Genomic DNA, 21,246 nt, shown 5'->3' with positions numbered 1-21,246 from the left:
GAGTCCTTGGTCCACCCACTTCAGCCTCCAAGAAGGCTCCAAGGCAGCAGGCTAAGGACTGGGAAAGTGTCTGGATATGTTGGCTTGAAGCCCTATATGCTAATATGTGAAGATTCTAGTTGATGTAAGGGGGGACACCAAAGCTGAAAGAAATGAAGGACAAGAACAGACTAGGCGATCAATAAGGTGACCTCAGGATGCAGAGACTCCACTCCTAGAGGCCATGTCTGGGAAGACACGTGAATCTCCAGAGAACAAGATGAACACTACGACCCCAGTCTCAAATATCCCGGAGATTAGCATAGACCTGAGGCCAACAGGGGGTTTGAAACTCTACCATTCACTATCATAGGACAACCAATAGACAACCTTGAGAAAGATGCCAAGGAGAGAAAAATCATGAACATTTGACCTTTGAATTGATCTTCAAAGGGATTGTGTTGAGCGGAAGAAGCTAATTTAATTTATAAAAGAAGAAATTACCTTTAACTGGACAATTGAGTTTTGAGGGACTGAAATAACGAAATCAGCTCTAGATCCTTTGAAGAGATTCATTTGCCCCCACAATTGTTACATCCAATTCTTGACCTGTGTATCATAACGACTTTATACAGCTGTACAAGTCACGTCCCTGTGTGTTATCTTTTGTAAACCTTACATCAGATCAGAATAGATGGTATTATTTTCCCTTTCTAGGGGACAGGGGGGAAGAAGGAGGAAGAAGAGAAGTGCTCAGCAACAGTTGGAGTGTTAGCCAAGTTCAAGAACACTAAAGGAACCGTTTCAACAAAGTATGCTGGAACTCAGTCTCATGCAGTGATTTTCAACTGGGTGATTTCTGGTGGGAAATCCTGTTGTCACAGTCAAGGGGGAAGTACTACTGGTATTTAGTGGGGGACACCAGGGATGTGGCTGAACATCCTATGGTGCTCATGGCAGTCCCCCCTAATAAACTGTCTAACCTTAAATGTCAATAGTGTCAATGTGGAGAAACCCTCTACCATGAGACAGGAGGTCCTTAGGATGGAAATGTCTATCTCCTTTCACGCTTCTGAAAATGGACAAGGGCCAGAAGTTTAATGAGAAGCTCCAAGAAATACACCTCCTTGCCAGAGATATCACCTTAATTGAGTTTTGTTTCCAAAATTCTGTGGGGGATGTTAGAGGTCTTGTCAAAGAATGGATCTCCACAACAAGGGAGTATCCAGCATTGTTTGGAAAGCAGCTAGCTTTTAATTTCCTCTTCTCTGTCTGTCTAGTGTAATTATTTTTAGTAATGTTGCAACTTTTACAAAGTAATACTAGCCAGGCAGTGGTGGCACACACCTTAATTCCAGAACTTGGAAGGCAGAGGCAGGCGGATCTCTGTGAGTTCGAGGCCAAGCGTGGTCTATAAGATCTAGTTCCAGGACAGGCACCAAAGCTACATAGAGAAACCCTGTCTCGAAAAACCAAAAAAGGTAATACTATTGGCTAGAAAGCCATAATTTTGTTCTTCAATTGACTGTCTTATTAAAAAAAAAAACCATCATGGTAGTCAGATAAATATAATGAATTGGAAAAAAAATGAGTAGTTATAATGTTTTAAAATTTTCATTATTTTTTTGTTTTTTTTATTGTTTTTAAGATGGTATCTCACTATGAAGAAGAGGCTGGTTCAAACTCCTCATGATCCCCATGCTTCAGACACTCAGGGAGCAGAGATTATAGGCAGGTGCGGCCAGATCTTTCTGATTAGTGTATTTTGTATGTATGCAGTATATGTGTGTGTTTGCTAATGTGTTTGCATATGTGTGGTGCACATCCATGTGCATGTGTGTAGAGGCCAAAGGCCCACCTCCAGTGCCTTTATTCAGGAGCCGTCCACCTTGTTCGCTTAGACAACCTCTCCCTGGCACCTAGGGCTTACTGATTAGTCTGGCTGGCCACTGGGCCCCAGGGAGCCTCCTGTCTGTTCTCCCAGTGCTGAGATTACACGCATGCCTCCACACTTGCCTTTCATATGGGTGCTGGGGAAGAACTCGACCCAACTATCTCCCCAATCCCTCACTACTATGTTTCAAAATGGAAAACACTCACACTTGAGTATTGGCCTGTTTCAAAATTATTCTTATTATAGATTTTATGTTTATGCTTTAACATAGATAATTATTTTGACTGACTGACTAGCTGCCAAAACTTAACATTTTAGCATATTCAGTCAGTGGATGGGATAGCTTTTTTCATATCATGCTTTTTTTCACGTGTGGGCAGTTGGAGAATGTTTAACAATCTAATCTCTAAAATTTTCTTTCACATAAAGTAACGAGGTTACAAATAGGAATCTCCCAAAATTAATTTGAATATTCATGTGTGTCCAAGATCAGCAGTGATTCACTTTTTAAAAATCCCATTTCCCAATAGATTCTTCCAAATTACAACACTCCCAATGTCTCTGTTTCCTCCAGGGTCTAGTCAAACAGTGTTCCAAGTTTCTACAAGTAAAACTTTCCACTAAAATACCTTCAGCAGAAATTTCATAAGTCTGATTGTATTTGGTAAGTGTTTAGATAAATTTAGTCTGAGGAAAGATAAAATGGTTGGATAATAACGACTATTATCTCATTTCAGATCACTTCAGGATAGGCCTGGCGACACACTCCTGTAATCCTAGTACTTGTAATGTGGAGGCAGAAGTATGAAGCGGTCAGTGCCACCCTGAGCTAGTGAAGAGCCAGTCTGGGATGTATGAAAATCCTATTTCAACAAGACAGAACAAAACAAAATCACTTCTGAACAACTGGCTTCTTATTACCTATCCTCAGGGCTAACACATCCTCCCACCAGCCTTTGGTGTGCACCTATTGAAGGGGAATCCCTTGAAGAGGAGTTTTGTTAGGGTTGGGCTATATGTGGCAAGCAGACCTTCATTAAAAAATGGTGCTCTGTGATTAGATTCTTTTCTAAATTTACTGTGTTTCCTGTGTGTTTATGTGTGCATGCTTATGGGTATACATGTATAGAAGCACGTATGTGTGCATGGATTTAGAGATCAGAGGCCAACTTCAGCTATTGTTTCTTGAGTGTAATCCACCTTGGGCTTTTTTCTTGTTTGTTTGTTTTGGTTATTGTTTTGAGACAGGGTCTCTTGTTGGCCTGGGACTTGTCAGGTAGGCTAGCCTGGCTGGCCAACTGGGGTGACAGTGCCCAACACCACATCCACCTTTTTTAATATCTAGTTATCATTTGTTTTATTTATTTTTTAGTACATTATGGGGATCAAAATCAGGTCATCATTCTTGCAAGACGAACACTTGACCGACTAACCATCTTTTCAATCTTTCGTTGTATTTCTCACTTAATCTTCACCAAAAGCCGAGAAGGGATTGTTGAGTTTCCTTAAAAAAATAAAATCTTTGCAAGCCAAATCTGTGAAAATACAGAAACATATTTTTAAAAAGATCACACAATGAAGTAGTTAGGATTTAATCCAATCACAGCTGCAGGCACCGAGCCTCTGTCCTCAGAGATGCTGGCATCTTTTGTACCAGTGTCAAAATGGACCAATGTACTCAGTCCCCATTATAGGAAGTTAGCCATCATAAGAGAAGGACATAAGCAGCCTTAGTGGAAATGGGGGAAATTCTAAGGAGGAACCAACCACTGGCAACACAGGAGACTACAGGACATTTCAGAGAAAGGGATTTCAATTTATAATGAAGAGTGGGCAGGGCATAGACATTTGGAGCATATACTCCATCCTAGGAGGAAGTGGACAGAAGGGATGAAGTCCTTCCTGTGCTCATTTCTCCATCTGCAAAACAAGAATCGGGCCAACTTCATCCTGCGTGTCTAGTATGAGAAAACAGCCAAAGGAGAGGGAGGGTACCACATTAAACACTGTGGGTTGGAGAGCGGGGGCTGTTCAAATGTGATTGAGTGTAACTGTGTGCAGGAGAGAGGGTACCACATTAAACACTGCAGGCCTGAAAGCAGAGACTGTTCAAATGTGTTGTGTGTAACTGTGTGCAGGAGAGAGAGGGTACCACATTAAACACTACTGCAGGGAAGTGGAAGCTGTTCAAATGTGATTGTGTGTAGCTGTGTGTGGGAGAGGGAGGGTACCACACTAAACACTGTGGGCTGGAGAGTGGGGGTTGCTCAAATGTGATTGTGTGTAACTGTGCGCAGCATTCTGCAAGACATCTTTCTTGTCAAGACCACAGACTTCTCATCCAGAGTGTGAAGCGATTTGCTAAATGAAACACAGAAAGCGCACCTTCTGATCATGATGCTAGGGGTTAGTATTTTAAGATGGGAAATTACACTGCGTTTTGGTGAACGGGTCTCAAAGCCATGGCATGGATATGAGGTCACCGTCAGAGGGCCCCACGAGGTCTCGGGTGCCATCCGGCCTTTCCTCTTTGCCATCCTCTACCTGGAGCCATGAATCACATCCTCACTTTCCCTGGTGCCATGCCCACCTCTTGTCCACATGCAGTTATCCCCTGGCACACAGCAGGGAGGAAGTGAGAACGCAGGGGAGTAGAGAAGAAAGGAAAAGGGGGGAGATGAAAGACTGTAAGATAGAGAGGGAGAAGGGCTCTCAGCACACAAATATCTCAGATTCAAGGCTCCCCCTGGGAGCTGGGAACCCAAGGAACAGCCTGTCTTCTTTCTGTCCACCCACCTATCTCCTCTTTCACATAGCATCCTCTGCTTCTAAGGGTCATCTTCATTCAAAAGAATGAAAAGCCTTTGGTCTTCTAAGAGTTCTTTCATGCATCTCTTCTGTGTCTCCGCTCCTGCTCTGCTCTGTCTGTAGCTGTGGGAGAAGGCGACCTGAAAGAAGGGTCGCAGGGTTCTACAGTGCTGCCCGCTTAAGAGGTAGGCATCTGCAGACAGGGAGGGTCATTGCAGGAAGCTCTGGCAAAGAACACTCATTTTAACTGCAAAGTTTTGAACCGAAAAATTAGGGAGAACTAGATTCCAGGTGAAGGAGGTTCATTTCGGGAAAGGCAAGCCATGTCTCGGATGGAGTTAGCCTCAGACTGTCATCTCCTTTCCAAATCACAGTCTTCCATTTCAGGGGGAGTGGGTGGAAAAACACTGGGCGCAGGCTAGGGACTCGGCAAACTGCTTCCGGTGTTCATTTTCCTGAATTTATTCGAGATCATATCGTTATGACAGCGGACATTTGAGTGTGTGCGCAGAGGACTGAGAATGACACGTGCCCTCCCCCGACCCACAGCAAATGAGGCTGGGTTACAATGCACCCGCTTAGGAATACAGAGACGTCAGCTCGCCTTGCCACAGAGGTCTGTCCCACTTCTCAGACCTTTGGGCGTGGCTTGCCATCATGAAATCTGTTTCTTTGTTTGTTCTGCCCTGAATACCTCCCAGGGTTTCTGAAAGGGCCCTGATGAAGACCAGGTGAGGGAATATTGTTCATCGTGCGCAGTGATGTTCAAACGTGGTGGAGTCCTCCTCACAGGGAAGGGAGCAAGCCGTGCTGGCCCCCCCTCCACTGCTGCTTCCTCCTAGGAGTTCTTGGGAAGACCAGCTACTTTCCCTCCTCCCTCTCGCCCCTTTCCAAGACTTGAGATCCTGACAAAAAGGCGATTGATTTCTGGGGAACGAAACTGATTGTATCTGTGCCTCGTGGCTCACACCACAGTCCGCCCAATCGACTTCCAAGGAAAACGGCAGAGTTTTTAATTGGCTGGCGACTGCAGGTTCAACTATAGGACACAGATGTCCAGTCTTGGATATCCAGGCATTCATTTTCAGTAGTGGTTTGGGGGCTCTTCATCGAAGAGGCTTGGGGTTTGCACTCTAAGTGGAGAGGTTATAGAGCTGAAACAAAGCTATGTTAGCAAAAATTAAAAAAAAAACAACCTGTTCACTTGTGCATATGCAAAATTGGGGTGCCTTTGGGGAAGATGTGGGCAGAAAAGTACACAGGGCTTACACTACTACATCACCTTGGGGGTGGATGGTGATGATTGTTAAGCTGTCTTAGTTATTTCTCTAGTTCTATTGATAAAATATTCAGATAATAGCAACTTAGGCAGGAAGGGTTTATTATTATTCCAATTCCAGGGCTCTGTCTATCATAGTGGGATAGTCACAGGAACTTGAGGCAGCTGGCCACGGGACATCTGTTGTCAAGACATGGAGAGTGAGGAATGCTTGCTCAACTCGTCATCCAACCCCACCCCACAGAATGGTGCCACTGTGGTGGGTGGGTGAGTCTTCCCACCTCCATGAACTAACCTCACCAAGGTCATCCCTCTTAATTCTAGATGTCATGAGGTTGACAGTTGACATTAACCATCACAGAAGTGGATTGGTGACTTTTCTCATTGAGGTGACCAGATAGATAGCAGATATTTAAAAAAAAATTAAAGAAGGTAGCAATTATTTTGCTTGATGGTTGCAGAGCATTTGACCCATGGCCACTTGGTCCTTGTGCTTGGCGAAACAATATGGTGGCAGGAATGTGAAGCAGAAAGAGGAAGGAGAGGGGTTGGGAGAGGAAGGCAAGAAGGAAACAGTAATCCCAAGCATCTGTCCCAGTGACTTACATCTTCCCTCTAGGTCCCAGGTCCCAGAGATTTCGAAATCTCCAAAAATAGCTTCCCCGGCTGGTGACTAAACATTCAAACCACGAGTCTGGGGTAGACATGATTGCTACACGGATCATAACAGATGTACGGACATGGTCGAACTATTAATCCACTTCCTGTCCTCTAGTACAGGAGAAACGTTGCAAGTGAATCTAGCCTGAGGGTCAAAATGACTAAATGGGCTCCTTGTTTCCTTATGCCCCTCCTGCTACTCATTTGATTTTCAAAGGCCAGATAGAGGACACTAATCCTGAGCCAGTTCATTCTAGGGACGTCTTATCTGTCACTTGGAATGTCCAAAGAAGAGGAAAGAGGACTGGACAGTATTGGGGAGCAACTCATATTTGCTGGGAATTATATATCTGCCAAGTGATATATATATATATATATATATATATATATATATATATATATATATATGTGTGTGTGCGTGTGTGTGTGTGTGTATGTGTGTATTCTGATATAGTGTAAATGATATTAAAATAACATTAATACTCCAATTCAGAAATATTAACTATAAAGTTACCAGCTAGGAAGAACTGGTTGTAAGAAACAGAAGCCCCCTCAAATTAGCTCTTTAAAGGGTGGAGTTGGAGAGGGTAATTACACGGCTATTGATTTTAAGGGAATTTGAACAATGAGGTACCGGGAAGGTCAAAACTTGGGAAGTCTTGGAACACTGCAGAAACACAAAGGCCTTTATAAGACTGTCACTCATTGCTGCCCTGGTCCCTTTAGTGCCTCTCCATCATTTTAAGGAGTACTTTGCAAACCAAAGTGTGCACAGGGATTAGCTTGCTTTAACCAACTGTCAAACTGGTACAACTGGTGGAGGGCAATGTATTCCCAAGACACAGATGTACACAGGCAAAATGTAAAGGGGCTCCTGCCACTTTTATATGTAGTTTTTTTGTCCTGAAAATTGATCTAAGAAAGTACTTGATGAAGGCTCCAGCTGGATGTTGTTCTTACGTGCTGTGTAGCTGGGCCAGGGACGGTTGTGTCTACACTGCACATGCTCGGACCTTCCCCCTTCTCATCATCCCCTATAAACACATCTTCTTACACAGCATTTACGTTGTAGTAGGAGTAGGCATCTCAGAGATGACTTACAGCATCAGTTGGAAGGTATATATAGGCTACATGTAAATGCTGTACCACATTATATAGAGGCTTGAGAATCACAGATTCTAGTTACCACTGAGAGCCAATCCCCTTTGGATCTGAAGAGTCAGCCATGCTCGATCATAGGTAGCAATTAGCTGGGAGAACACAAAAAAAATCAGATTTCTGGGCTCCAACTCAAACCAGCTTCATAATCTGTGCCCCTATAATCTGCCCCTGTAATATAATATAAACTATATCTTGTGTTTGAGCACAGACCCAGACTAGCTCTTGTGATCTTCCTTTGTATGGTACCTAGTCAACAGATCAGTACGCACTTCTGTAGCTTCTATGTTCATCACTTTGAGAACACTTTATTTTTAAATTTTTACTTTATGTGCATGGGTAAGTTCTGCCTGTATAAATGTCTGCATCCACAAAGGCCAGAAGAAAGTGTCAGATCCCCTGGAACTGGAGTCATAAGTGGTCGTGAACTGCCATGTGGGTGCAGAAAATTGAACTTGGGTCTTCTGAAATAGCAGCCATGGCTCTTAACCACTGAGCCATTCTTCCATGTAAGTTTCTTAACCTGCCCACATTATTTATCATTTCCTCGTCCGTAACAATTGTTACTTCATTGTTTATTTTGGGACTTAAATATTCCATGTGTATGATGCAGTATCTGGTACAAAAGTCACTCACAAATGATACTTTATTACTAATTATATAGTACAATTATTATCATCTATGCCAATCTCTGTAGATGACTTGTTGGTTATGGTGACAGAAACAGAATCAATTGCTAGTCGGCTGTTCAGAAAAAAAATACATGAAAAGAGGAAAAAAGTCAGTTTATTAAACATTTAGAAGAACAAATAAAGTTTTGGACTTGACAGCATAAATCCCACCAACATCATGGTGTACAATTACACTAACCTCCAGCTAACTTGAACCGGTTTCACAGATGCAATCTTTGTGGTGTTGCCAAAAGGATAATAGCTAATTGTTATGTCTGGTGAGGTGCTAAAAATTGACAGGTTTTATGTCTCCACTGAGGTAGCCATACACAAACGCACATTGCCTTGCGTACATTTTGGCAAAATCCACTGGCTGTAGTTACTAAAACGTCAATCCATCAGGACCTATGTTTTGTTCATTTGTTAGTCACACTGATTTAACCAAACTCCTGCAGGTGAATTTGGCTTTACCAGAGGGATGTACTCAGGAGCTCTCAGCAGGAAACAAGCAACGTTAGAGCCAGAGCAGAAGGTATCCGCCACAGAGAGGGCACCGCATCTCAGTCGCCCGCCGGGGACCAACCTCAAAGTCAAATACTGGCCTAGAGAGACAGGCCACGTGCAGTCCAGTTAGCCACTGCCTGGGGACCTCATAGCTAACTCTGACAAAGTTTGAGTTTTTCCTCAAAGGAACAACAAGGATAAAAATAGATGAACCCTTAGAAACATCAAAGTCTACCTTGCACAATGTCAGTTGCTTCACTTTGGCAGGAGAGCAGTTGCTATCAACAACTCACCCCCACCCTCCAATCTTCCAAAAACAAGGCTGTAGCCCTTTCAAGGGTGTATTTTGAATTAATGTAAGTTTCTATAGCATGCTAATGGGCTAGAAGGACCCTCTGGGTTCTCTAATCTAGTTTCTCACTCACCTGGTGACTGAATTCCATCACAACATTCTCAGACACAGGGTCCTTCTGCTTCGCGGGATGGTCCCTTAAGAGCCTGTGATATTTAGAGACGAAGCCTAGGCCAGCCATGCCTGATGTGGTTTGTGAATGGCTCAAAGCGCCACTTCCTCCAGAGTCAGAGATCATCATTTATAGCCTTCCCATCCCCTCAAGGTAGCAGGAGCAGAGACTCGCTGATCCCTCATTTGTTTGTTTTTGTTTTTTACTTTCTTTCAAAATAGTTGAAAAAGGAGATGATGTGACCAGCTAAGGAAGTGCTATATGATTCATTCCAAATTATGCCTACATGACATGGCATGCTACAGTTTGAATGCATTTTTGATGCCCAAACAATCATTGAAAGATGCCTGGGTTGAAATGGTGATAGTTGAAAACAGGACTTTCCTAATGGCCATGACCTCCTGTAATCATCTGACCCTGGGTCCTAGCTTCTCGGGACATTCAGCAGCATTGCCTCATCTAGTTAATGTCCATGGACAGACAGAAGTCAGCCTGGGAAAGGAGGGGTGACAATGACCTACATATAAGGCACCTGTGGAGACTCCAAAGTGTTGTTTTATATTGTTTTTAATGAGGTAGGTTTTGAAAACCTTTCCTGGCATACAAAAGGATAAGTTTTATTATGGACTTTTTATGTCTTATGCAGAAAACATTTGTAATGTTCATTGGGTGCAACAATTCTAAGAAAGACCCAGTAGGCTTTTCTGTCAGTTACTACTTAATAGTTCCATGAATCTGGATGGACCACAATACAACACTTCAACACTCGTCGACTCAAGTCTAGATAGATTCGTCTTTGCTCTCATGAATACTGACTGTCATTGAACAGTTCTACAGTTCATCTCTTTATCTTCAGAAAGATCAACTCTCTGTCACCTCAGGGCTATTACCAAATCATCTCTGATTCAGTTCCATGTAAGATTGTCAAAGTAATTTTTTTTATTAGTAATCTACTTGGAAAATGTATTGTGAGTCTTATACTCTCCCATCTCCCGCCATTATCTATGGCTTGGAACAAAATAGGTGCCCGGGAAGGAATCCTAAAGGTTTCACCTTCCAGAACTTTAACACTAGCCAGAAGTATGGCTGATAGAATGGGAAGGGTACCACCAGATCTGCAAAGAATTCGGACAGTGAGGAGGCAGAAAACTGGAAAACATCCATGGATGAAAGGGGATTTTAATCAAGCACAAAATGTGCCTTTGAAGAAACAGCAGACTCTCTTGACATTATACAACTCAGTGAAACAAAAGACCAACCATCTTTATCGTCAAAACATCTATCAAATCATAAGCCATACACATAGCACCGAGGTCAACCTTACACTGCATGAGATGCACAGGCCAAAAGAGAGCAAAACCACTTGGGGCTCTGGCAACAACACTCCAATCCAGCAACTCAGAATTTTTCAGTGAACATTTATGTGGCAGATGCTTTTCCTAAAAAACACTGTATCATCCAATAAATATTTGACTAAAACCCATTTTGTGCTTTTGGGTGACGTTAACTGACTTCCTTCTGAGACCTAATAAGAAACAAGAAAGCGTTGGAGTAGGATTCGTCACAGCAAACCTCAATATTGTCATAAAATTTTAATTTTAAGCAGAAAACATGCTGATGTGTCAGTAATAGGTTTAAAATATTAAAGACTTCAAAAACCCCCAAGCACTCCTCTGAACAGCATTGGTGAATATATATCTTTGCTATATAATTTTAAAACATGGAATAGTTTTCCTTTTTCTCTTTTCTATATATAATATATGTCTTCCAAAATACATTGTCAGTATTTATATCTGAAAAATACTGTACAAAAAAGAACTTCCTATAATTACTCTGTATAAACATTAAACAATTTAATAATCTCTCCTTTTGGTCTATAGTAAACATTTAAATCGATTGGCTAAACCACAGTTTGTGACAACACCATCCCTTCTGAGATACACCAGTGTCTTTTACATTCATTTTTCAGAAGTCCACTTGGAAGGCGCACATATGTTCAAAAGCAAACAGAGGGTAAGAAACACAGGCTCCAGGATCGTTAATTTGTGAGGCATTCAAAGAGGACACCACAGAGGGAAGGGAGCTTTACAAAACACCAGCTTTTTAACCTAATTAACTGATTTCTAAAAACAGCAAAATATCCTCCCAAAAAATATATGTTACAAAAAGAAAGTGGGTGAATTGAATCTTAAGTAATTCAATCGTTTTGAATATCAAGAGGGAAATGGAACAAAGTTAACTAGAAAAATGGGAGTGGGCTGGGTGTGGGAGAAGGGAGACGGCAGAACGAAGCACATCCATGGCAAAGGCTTCTCCAAGATGCATTATTTTTTTGGCTTCCATACCGATAAATCAACCCCTTATTCTTAGGCCTCCCATTGCCCTCTGATTCCCTGTCCTGAGAATATTCTGGTCATGCGCAAATGCATTACTTTTAATTTTGATTTTTAAAAGACAGTGAAATTCCTAGGTAGGGAAAATTTCCTACGTCCACTAGTAATACTCAGGCAGCATGCTCTAGCGTACACTAGGATTATTGCTTTAGGTACAGACAGTGCAAAACACACTCTGTGTTCTATAATGGTACTTACTTATCTGGGGTTGGTAGGATGAAAAGGAAACTTAGTAGGTAGCAGTAAGTAAATACAGGATCTACTAAATCTAAACAGCACTTTAAATTTGACGACAATTATCACCAAAACTGAAAGGAAAACGAGAAAGGGTGGGAGAGAGGAGGAGGGGCGAGGAGGGAGCGGAGGCAACCTATGAAGGAATTCAGCTGCAGCGTAGTGCTAGTATGGTATGTTGTGCACCTTTGTAGCATGGTAACTCATGGTTGGAACAGAAACAAGAGCTTATGTTCTAGGTAACTGAGATCCACTGCTTTACCAGGGTCCTGCTTCCTGAAGCCACGCAGACCCTGGAAAAGTAAGTTCGCTGGAACATGAAGCCAGGAGGATAGGGGCAGGAGTGGAGAAGGAAGGGGAGAAAACCCCACAGGGGTCTCGAGAGTCTAATAAAAACATGGCACCTTTCTTGTTCGGAACTAAAAGACAAGAGGACTATCTTCCAATGGCAGGTGTGAAGGAACACACACACACACACACACACACACACACACACACACGCACACATGCACACCGCTGAGCACACACGGGACCGTAAGCACGTGTACACGCACATACACACATACACACAGATGCACACCGAAACATGAGTCGGTCGCGTTTATGCCTCTGGTAAAGTGCTGATGTCGGAAAGGTTGGTTTGGGTGTGGTGCTACCAGACAGGAAACAAGCTGTCCATCTATTCAAAAGCCAGCCCACAAAAATGCCATCCTACAGGGGCCCGTGCCTGGCCTCGTACTTGGCAAGTATGTTCTTGCATTTGCCCAGCTCCTTCCTTAAGTCAGCCACCTCCTGGCGGAGGGCCGAGTTCTCCTTCTCCAGGAACGAGGCCCGGATTGCAATCTGGTTCTCCTTCAGCCGCCGGGCATCACGGGAGCGCTTGGCCGCCATATTGTTCTTTCTGCGCCTCGCCCAGTACTTGTCATCCTGCTCATTAGTTACAGAAGGAAAAAGAAACAAGATATTAGGTTTCAGCCGCACGTACTGGGTGCCAGCCAGGGGTGTGCTGGGACACCAGCCTGGGCTTCTTCATTCCTGTCTCCTTCCTTCACAGCTTACATGTTTGTCGGAATGGTCTGCCAGCCATGGCTTCCTTCCTAGAGAAAGGACCGACCTGTCACAACAGGCTTGTGTGCCCAGCAAAGCAGAGATCAGAGCTCAGCTGAGAGCCGGAGGCTCACCACACACCCTAAATTCTGTTCCAATTTTCTTCACTTTCTTGGTTGAAAGTCTTTTTTAAAAACTTATTTTTTTTCTTCCATGAATACACATGGAGGCTTTTCTAGGTTGGGACCCTGTCACTGGAAGACAATATGGTGATGTTTCTCAATATTATACATACATATTTTTTTAACTAAGTAATTACCCCCCACATGATAGTGTCTTGCATTACCCAGGCTGGTCTTAAACTCACTACGGAGCCAAAGGTGGCCTTGAACTCCTTCCATTGGCTCCTTAGCACCATCATGCCAATTCTCTCTAAAATCTATCTTCATGAATACGCTGTTGATAAAGCAACTCCAGTTCTATGCTTTTGTCTCACATTCTCCTTGTACTCAGACACAGGTACAATTTTTTCAAATTATAGAATAGTTTGTAAAAGCTAAAAAATGAGAAAAATCAATCATCTACAGTAGAGGTGACAGCTACATGAACACAGAGCCATGCAAAGGGATACTCTACAGTCATTATAAATAGAGACCTGGGGTGGGAGAGGCTACAAAGATGTATGTGATACACTATGTTGTGGGGAGAAACAACAGCTCTTCTGGAGAACATGCATGCTTATCACAGTTTGATGAAAATTATATTTTACTAACAGTGGGATGCCCAGGTGAATTTGCAGTGGCCAATATAGGTGCCTCTAAAAGAGGGACCAAACCAGTAAAGCAACGGACAAGAAGAGGACCCCCCACCCTTTTAGTTCATATCCTGAGCTATCAGAGTGTCACATAAGGGGCACGTACACATCGGTAACTGAAAACAGAAATTTAAAAATGTATTAGCTCACATTACTCAATGTACTCATACCAGTGGCTAACATTTAAATAATGTATTCTAATTTCCGATTTAATTGAAGCTGACTGGGCTTCAATTACCCTATCTGGAATTCCCATATCTGCCTCTATCATTGCTCTCTCTACCAAGAAAGCTCCTAGGAGGACCAAGGGGGATCTTCTGGACCTTCTTAATCCATTGACGGGATGATGCCAAAAGGATTTAAAAAACAAAAACAAACTCCTTTTGTATCAATAGCTGCTACCACGCAGTAATCTGTCTTAGCAAGGCTGAGACTGTAGTTCATGTCACCTAGTTAAATGGGCGAGGCCAGCCCATCCCCTTTCTCAGGATGCCAAGCGACAGTTGGCATTGGAGGAAGTCATTTACAAGGGTGGGGCTCAAGGCTGCAGAAGAAGTGCCGGATCAATGGTCCGCCCCTACACCTGCCCATTATCCTCAGCAGACATGTACCTTTGGTGAAGACTGTGTGTGAGAGATGGAAAGTATGTGAAGGCACTTCCTGTCTGCTGGTCACAAGATTGTCACTTGTTCCTAAAGTGTCTCTAGACTTCGATATGTTTCATAATGTGTCACGGGAGGAAAAAGTGATCTTCACTATAGCTGGCATGAGAATTCTTCTTAGGGAGGAGGCAGCCCTTTGAGGAATACCTAGAGGAGCAAGTGTGGACAGGTATGCTGTGGCTGTTGATAGAACTTGTTGTTTGTGCTTTCTCAAAACTGGTGGGAAAGGCAGAAAGGGAGAATGGCTGGGAGGTCCTGGGAAACCCAGTGACATCACTTAGGCAAGGGGACCCAAAGGTATCTTCATAACAGTAAAGCGGCCAGCTTTGACGGAGGCCGTTTGTCTCACTCGGTTTTGATCCTCCATTCCACCTCCTTTAGCGTGTCAGGAAGCCTACCACACTTGTCAGTATGCCCAGGAGTCTGGTTTCCAAGAACATTCCGATGAAGGGCTGAGTCAGAATGGATCAGAACCTATACACAAGGCAACATGAGGGCAGGAGGTGAGGCTGTTCGTGAGAACAAGCCCTAGGGAAGCTACAGAATGGATCTGTCACCCTGTGACAATTCTGACCACGTCTCTAAGGACCTTAGTGCAACAACCAACTCTGTGTACCCAGCTCTTTTGAGACTTAACTCAGTTTTTGTTCAGACCTCTTATCACATGGAAGGTGCTTTTCCCCCGGTACCATCTGCCCACATGTGCAGATGAGCTAGTAGAAGTGTGGAATGGAGAATAACGCTCATAAGCAGGAGGGAAGCAGAGAACAGAGCTGTTACAAAAAGATGGAGAAGACAGGTGTGATGGAAGAAGGGATACCCTGGTCTACAAAAGCCAGCCCCCCTCCTTCTGTCATTCTGATGGGAGCCAGGGAGGTGGGATCTCCAGTAGGAATGATAGATTTAACACAGGGCCCCCTGTTCCATCCTCTGCCTGCCAGGAGCTGATGCTATCTGGCTACTCAGTTACCTTCACACAGCAGGGACTTACTCATCCCTCCCACTTCTAACAGACCGGCACTCCCCTCTTCTCTACAGACTAGAAATCCTATAAGCCCAAATACAGTGATCAGTGATGGTGTCGGCTCACTTTAGCATCCCCTAAACCTCTGAAAGATGTCTGTCAAGTGAATGAATGACCCTTAAGCGTGGTAAGAAATAGATGTGACTATGTTACATCTATTATGTTATCAGCTAGGAACCCCCGTCTATCATCATTTAGCTCTCCCTCAGTATGCATGCCAACCAAAGATGAAAAGTCAAGCACTTTTCTTGATTTTCCACACATTCTATTGGTTTGCTTGTCATCCAAATGCTGAGGTCCCCACCCACCTTGTCTCCCACCACCCCAGCTCAGCCCTGCCTGAGGAAAGAACACCTCCCAGCTCTTCTTCCTGCTTCTCAGCAGCTCCGCATTTGGGCCTTGTGGCTTCACCTGCAATTGAAAAACACCCCTAAGGGCACATTGAAGGAGAAGGTTCCTGCCAGTTCCCTACCCAGCATGTGAAAAGGGCGGGCTTGGCCATGACAGCAGTAATATGTATCCTTCCAGCCCAGATGGTTTATCATGGCCTCTTCACTGCCAAGACTACACGGGCCATTAAGTAGGCTCACTCTTCAAACACGCAAACTTGGAGACTCTGAAGGTCTGGCTAGAGGTTCAATCTACTACTCGTTAGCATCCTGTCAAACCACCTTCCAGTCAAGAAGTAGCCCCAGCTGAATAGACTTGCTGGGTTAGGTGAAAGGCAAAAACTCTGAAATACACAGAATTAGATGACTAAGAACTCAAGACCCCCGAAGGCAGTCAACTGCAAGAAGGTATTTAACTCGGCTTGGACCTAATCTCATGGCCCCCTTACAGTCTAACCAAGCCCTGAGAGGTTTCATTTTTCTGGGATTTTTCCTGTAGATTTTCTTGGTTTTGATTCTTAGGGTGACAGCTCTTGAGTTTTTATGCAAGGGCCCCTTGTCTGGGCTAACACGCTACAGTGCCCTTTCCAGAACCCGTCTTAATCTAAGAGTAGAATTCACCTCAGTTCCCCTTTCTACATCCTCCACTGTAAAGTGATAACTTTGGACTTCAGCCCTGACGCTTGCCCATTCTGCAGCAATTAAGGAGGTCTCAGATGTGAGGATAACAGCTGTCTTTAGATCTTCTGGGTACATCTGCCTCCTGTGTTCCTTCTAGACACAAAATGGTGGAAACACTGGCCTACATCAGTTCACCCAATGAGTGTTCCAAACTCTCATTTTCCTAGGGAGTATCTCTACATAGAAAGCATATTTAGGGTTTGGCAATGGGGATCGGGTGTCAAAAAGGGCTGATTATGCTTAGTAGTAATGCTGTGCATGCATATCATTATTTATTGTTCTCACGACTGGAAAGAAGTGTGAACAGAAAAATTCCTATGAAATGGCTAATCATAAATAATTCTGTGCTGGCATAATTTCAGGAATCTCTCTCATCCCTAGGTAAATGTATCAGAATAAACGAGCAAGTCTGTTTCCCTGGATAAATGATGTGTCCCCTTCAACACAGTTGAGAAAACCAACTCGGAGCTAACTGCTGACTTAACATCAAAAGAGTATGACATGGCACACACATGATAGCCATGGACCCACCATCTCTGCTCACAAGAAGCTATCCTGGTCACCCAGAGTAAGCAATATGGACGGGGGAGTTCAGACTTGTTTAGACTCCAAGGCACTCGGGAAAATGGTAGTGTTCACTATCAGCAAACAATGAACAAAGGAGGTATGCCTCAGAAAACTGAGGGCCAGGTTCCCTTCTCAAATCATCTTTTTTATATTATTATTATTCTTTTCCTTTGTAGCCTTGGAAGATTTGGGGTTGATACAGCAGGCTCATGGGATCCTTTGTAAAGAGGAGCCTATGTGTTTCCTTTGGGGACTTTATCTCTCTCCAGTCTTTTATTGCTTCTCCTTATTCCTGATCAGTATCCAGACATGAAAGCATATTTCAGAAAACTCCTAGAGAAGAAATATCACGCCAAGAAGTCACATGCCAACAAACACAATGAGAACTCACAGGCCCTTTCCTTCCAAGTGTGTGTAGCGTTCCTGGAACCACCCCTTTAATTTCTCCTAATCCTGCCTTCCGTCTACCCACAGCCTGATTACCAGTTCCAATTTACCTTCAAATCATCTGGAATGAAGACTTTGCGAGCTTTCTTAATCATGGGCTGTGGCTTCAGTTCTTCCTCAGAGAACTTGCGTTTGCGAGGGTCAAACATTTCCTGCCCTGGGATGCTGGAGAGAGCAAGATCTGCTGGGTCTGGTTCATACCCGACAGGAACCTGGATGGCGTCAGGGTCAATGGGACTTGGTGTATTTCGGTTTGCTGGCAGCAGCTGGCCTGGAACAACACGGAAGTTTTCATTCATATTGACTCTAAGTCAACCCAAGACACCGTCACTTAGTGATTCTCTAGGCGTGTTGAGAATCTTTAACCAACTTATGTCTGGCCCTACTGTCATTTGTCCTCATTCATCCTCACTGTGTTTCTGAGAACACAGCAGGCAGAATATGATTGACTCATATCTTATCAGGCAAAACATGGCATATATGTACCTGTTCACAAACAGGATGAATAAAGGTTAAAAAAATACATACATTCTTATTTTCCTCTTACATTCACTGTGCTGGTTAGTTTTATGTCAACTTGACACAAGCTGGTCATTTGGGAAGAGGGAACTCAATTGAGAAAATGTTTCCACTAGTTTGGTCTGGGCAAGACTATGCTGTATTTTCATAATTGAAGCTCTACATGGGAGGACCCAGCTCACTGTGGATGGTGCCACCTCTCCATGCTAGTGGTCCTGGGTGCTATAAGAAAGCTGGCTGCGCAAGCCTTCAGGGGCAAGCTAGTGAGTAGCACTCCTCCACGGTCTCTGCATCAGCTCTCGCCTCTAGGGTCCGGCTCTGTTTTGGTTCCTTCCCTGACATCTTTCCGTAACGGACTGTGATGCTGAAGCGTAAGCTAAATGAACCCTTTCCTCTCCAAGTTATTTTTGGCCATGGAGCTTTATCACAAAAATAATAATCCTAACTAAGAAAGAAACTGATACCAGAGAGTAGAATGCTGCTGTGGCAATGCTGTTTTGGGAAGGACTGTGGAAGGACTTTGGTGTTTGGGCTGGAAGAGCCAATGAGCGCTCAGAGATCAGTGGCTGTTCTATAAGAGCAGGGAAGACAACGCTCTGCAGCATGGATTATGGAGACCTGGCATGTGAAGTTTCAGAGGAAAGTTTGCGTTCCTTAAAGACTCCATCAAGGCCATTTGAGAATCTGTGGTTCTGGCCAACAGGGGCTGAAGAGTCAGCTGTGATTAACAAGAGACCAAGACTATGGAAGTGAAACCTTTGCTTTCCTAGGGACAACTGATGCTGGGTACCTGGGTAGGGAATTTGTGGTCATTAAGAAGAGACTAGCATCACTGAGGTGAAATCTTCTGAGAAATGTTTCCTTGAGTCAGCACAGAGAAGCTGTGTTCCAGAGATGGCCAAGGTTGTAGCTCATGCTGGGAGTCAACCCTGGCCATGTGTAAGAGTCTCCCGGATGGTACTGGTTTTGAAGGCATGAAGGGGTCATGGGGAGCAGCTGAGGCTAGGCACCATGGGAAACTAGGTGAGGCCACTAAGAGATGTGCAGCTTCAGCTGAAGTAGAAGTCCCAAGACTGTGGAGTTCATGGAGAGAAGCTGAGGGTTGCCATTGTGTGGCTGGATCAGAGTCCTCAAAGTGAGCCTAGGAGAGGCTATTTGTGACGGTGCAGCTGAGTTACAGTGTAGACCCCAGCAGTCAGGACCACTGGAAAAGCACCATGGTGCTTCATCACAGCAATAAGAACCCTAAGACACACGTGGAGCACCGACACATGCCAGATGGTGTGATGGGTAGAATTCTAGGACTTTAAGAATACAGTTGTAGGACACTTCCAGTGTTTCCCAGGTGAGTCACAGAGACAGACCTATATCCAGCCAGGTAGGGTAGAGTGTAGTGGTAGAGGATGGAAGAAAACCTCGTGTGCATCTGGTATGTAGTAAACCACACATAACATAAATGAGGTTAGGGGGCGACCCTGGTGATGACACCCGGCCCAGCTGCATCCTGGAATAGATAGTAATCAGCAGAAAGGTACTCTAGCTACAAGGTGAAAACAGACATTTTCAAACATTTTAGGGTATGTATGTGTTCTGTTGTATGTGTGCTTGCCAGTGTAGGTAGGCACACATATGCACATGGGTATGCACGTATGCATGTGAGGCAAGAAGTAGATAGTGGGTGTCATTTCTCAGTCATTCACCACCTTTATTTTTCAAGACGATGTCTCTCATTGAAACTTGTAACTCATGAATTTAGTCAGGTTGGCTAATCGATAAGCTTCAGGGGTCTCCACCTGTCTCCACCCCCACTCCCTTTTGGGAGTTCACCTGGGTTCTAGGGATCTAAACTCAGGTCCTCGTGCTTTTGTGGCAGGCACTTTACCAACTGAGCCATCTCCCCAACCCTTTATTTTCTCTTTCTTCCTCCCCCCTCTTTACCCCCTCCTTTCCTTTTTTTTTATACTGGGGATCGAACCTGGGGCCCTGAGCATTGTAGGTGAGTGCTGTGCCATTGTGCTACATCCCTAGTCCTCCAGTTTGCATGCTTGAGAAGCTACAAATAGTCTTCGGCAGTTGGAACCCAGAACTAGAAGACAGAATAGGCTTAGGTAAAACTGCAAGAGATGTGGTCACCAGCATGGAGAGCCGTGAGAAAAGGGCAAACGACTGCATGTCACGGGGGACCTGGGGAGTGAAGTAAGTAATGAATAGCTGGCTTAGAGAAAGATTGTAGTATGGTGGACTGAAGGGGGCACAGGTGGAGCCTGTCAGAGGCAAGACTGTTGTGATAGACCAGGCACACTTTAACAGTGGCTTTACAGATGCTGAGAAGGGACATTTTTAAAAACACAGTTTAGAAAGGGCATCATGGAGAGAACCTAACTTCTACTTGAACCCTCCACAGACTAAGCCACTGGACTACACAAACATCCACGGAACAATGGGTGGATTGTGTTTCTTTGTCTAGCTGGTGAAAGTGAACTTAATAACAGACCAAATGTTTATGCTGGGAGTCCTGAAACTTAACTTCCGGTTTCATCTGAGTTTTACAATTGCTCCTTTCAGGCCCGAGGAATAAATAAGAGGATACAGCTTGGCTGTGTTTGGCCCGGCTCCTCTTCTTCCTCATTGCCAAAGGCAGGCCCTGTGTATGAAGAAATCTTTAGGTTTCATTAAAAACCTACCTGAGGATGAAGCATGAAGCCCGTTGCTTATATTGAAGTGAAACTAAAACCCTGCGTGCCTGTTTTTCAAAAGGCCTGGAAGGGAACTTGAAAAATAAATGACCCAGATGACCTTCTTGGTCCCTTCTCTGCTTTGAGCGCTCTGTGTACTGCTTGCCAGAAAGGAAGAGACGGCCCCTGAGGCGTTGGCAGATGATGGGGTTTTCTCATTAGCCAAGCTGCCGCACAGCTCCAGCTTCTGGGGACTGCAGAGCTCCGGACTGGCTGGGGAGAATACAATCTCATCTTGTGCCTCTTGACCTTGCCTTAAAAAGGAACCTCATCTCCATCATATAGGGATGTTACTTTTCATGAAGGAAATCTTTTTG

At 44.1% G+C, this 21,246-nt stretch overlaps 1 protein-coding gene across 4 annotated transcripts in view; it reads right to left on the bottom strand.

The window, feature by feature from the left end:
• Positions 1-8,546: 8,546 nt before the first annotated feature.
• Positions 8,547-21,246, bottom strand: part of Hlf (HLF transcription factor, PAR bZIP family member) — a 55,764-nt gene continuing 43,064 nt past the window's right edge. For 2 of the 4 annotated variants that reach the window (XM_048446884.3, XM_085695646.2), the window contains exons 3-4: positions 17,726-17,946; positions 8,547-12,974 (exon numbers count right to left, since the gene is read on the bottom strand). In XM_048446884.3, coding sequence (XP_048302841.2) covers positions 12,756-12,974; positions 17,726-17,946 — 440 coding nt within the window. In that variant the 3' untranslated portion in view covers positions 8,547-12,755. Of the gene's footprint in view, positions 12,975-15,899; positions 16,003-17,725; positions 17,947-21,246 lie in introns of all 4 variants that reach the window. The other 2 variants (XM_048446887.3, XM_048446885.3) reach the window with 2 other exon arrangements.

Source organism: Myodes glareolus, chromosome 9 (genome assembly GCF_982192425.1).
Source record: "Myodes glareolus chromosome 9, mMyoGla1.1, whole genome shotgun sequence".
NCBI classification, from domain to species: domain Eukaryota; kingdom Metazoa; phylum Chordata; class Mammalia; order Rodentia; family Cricetidae; genus Myodes; species Myodes glareolus.
This window is presented reverse-complemented; position numbering and strand designations above follow the sequence as displayed.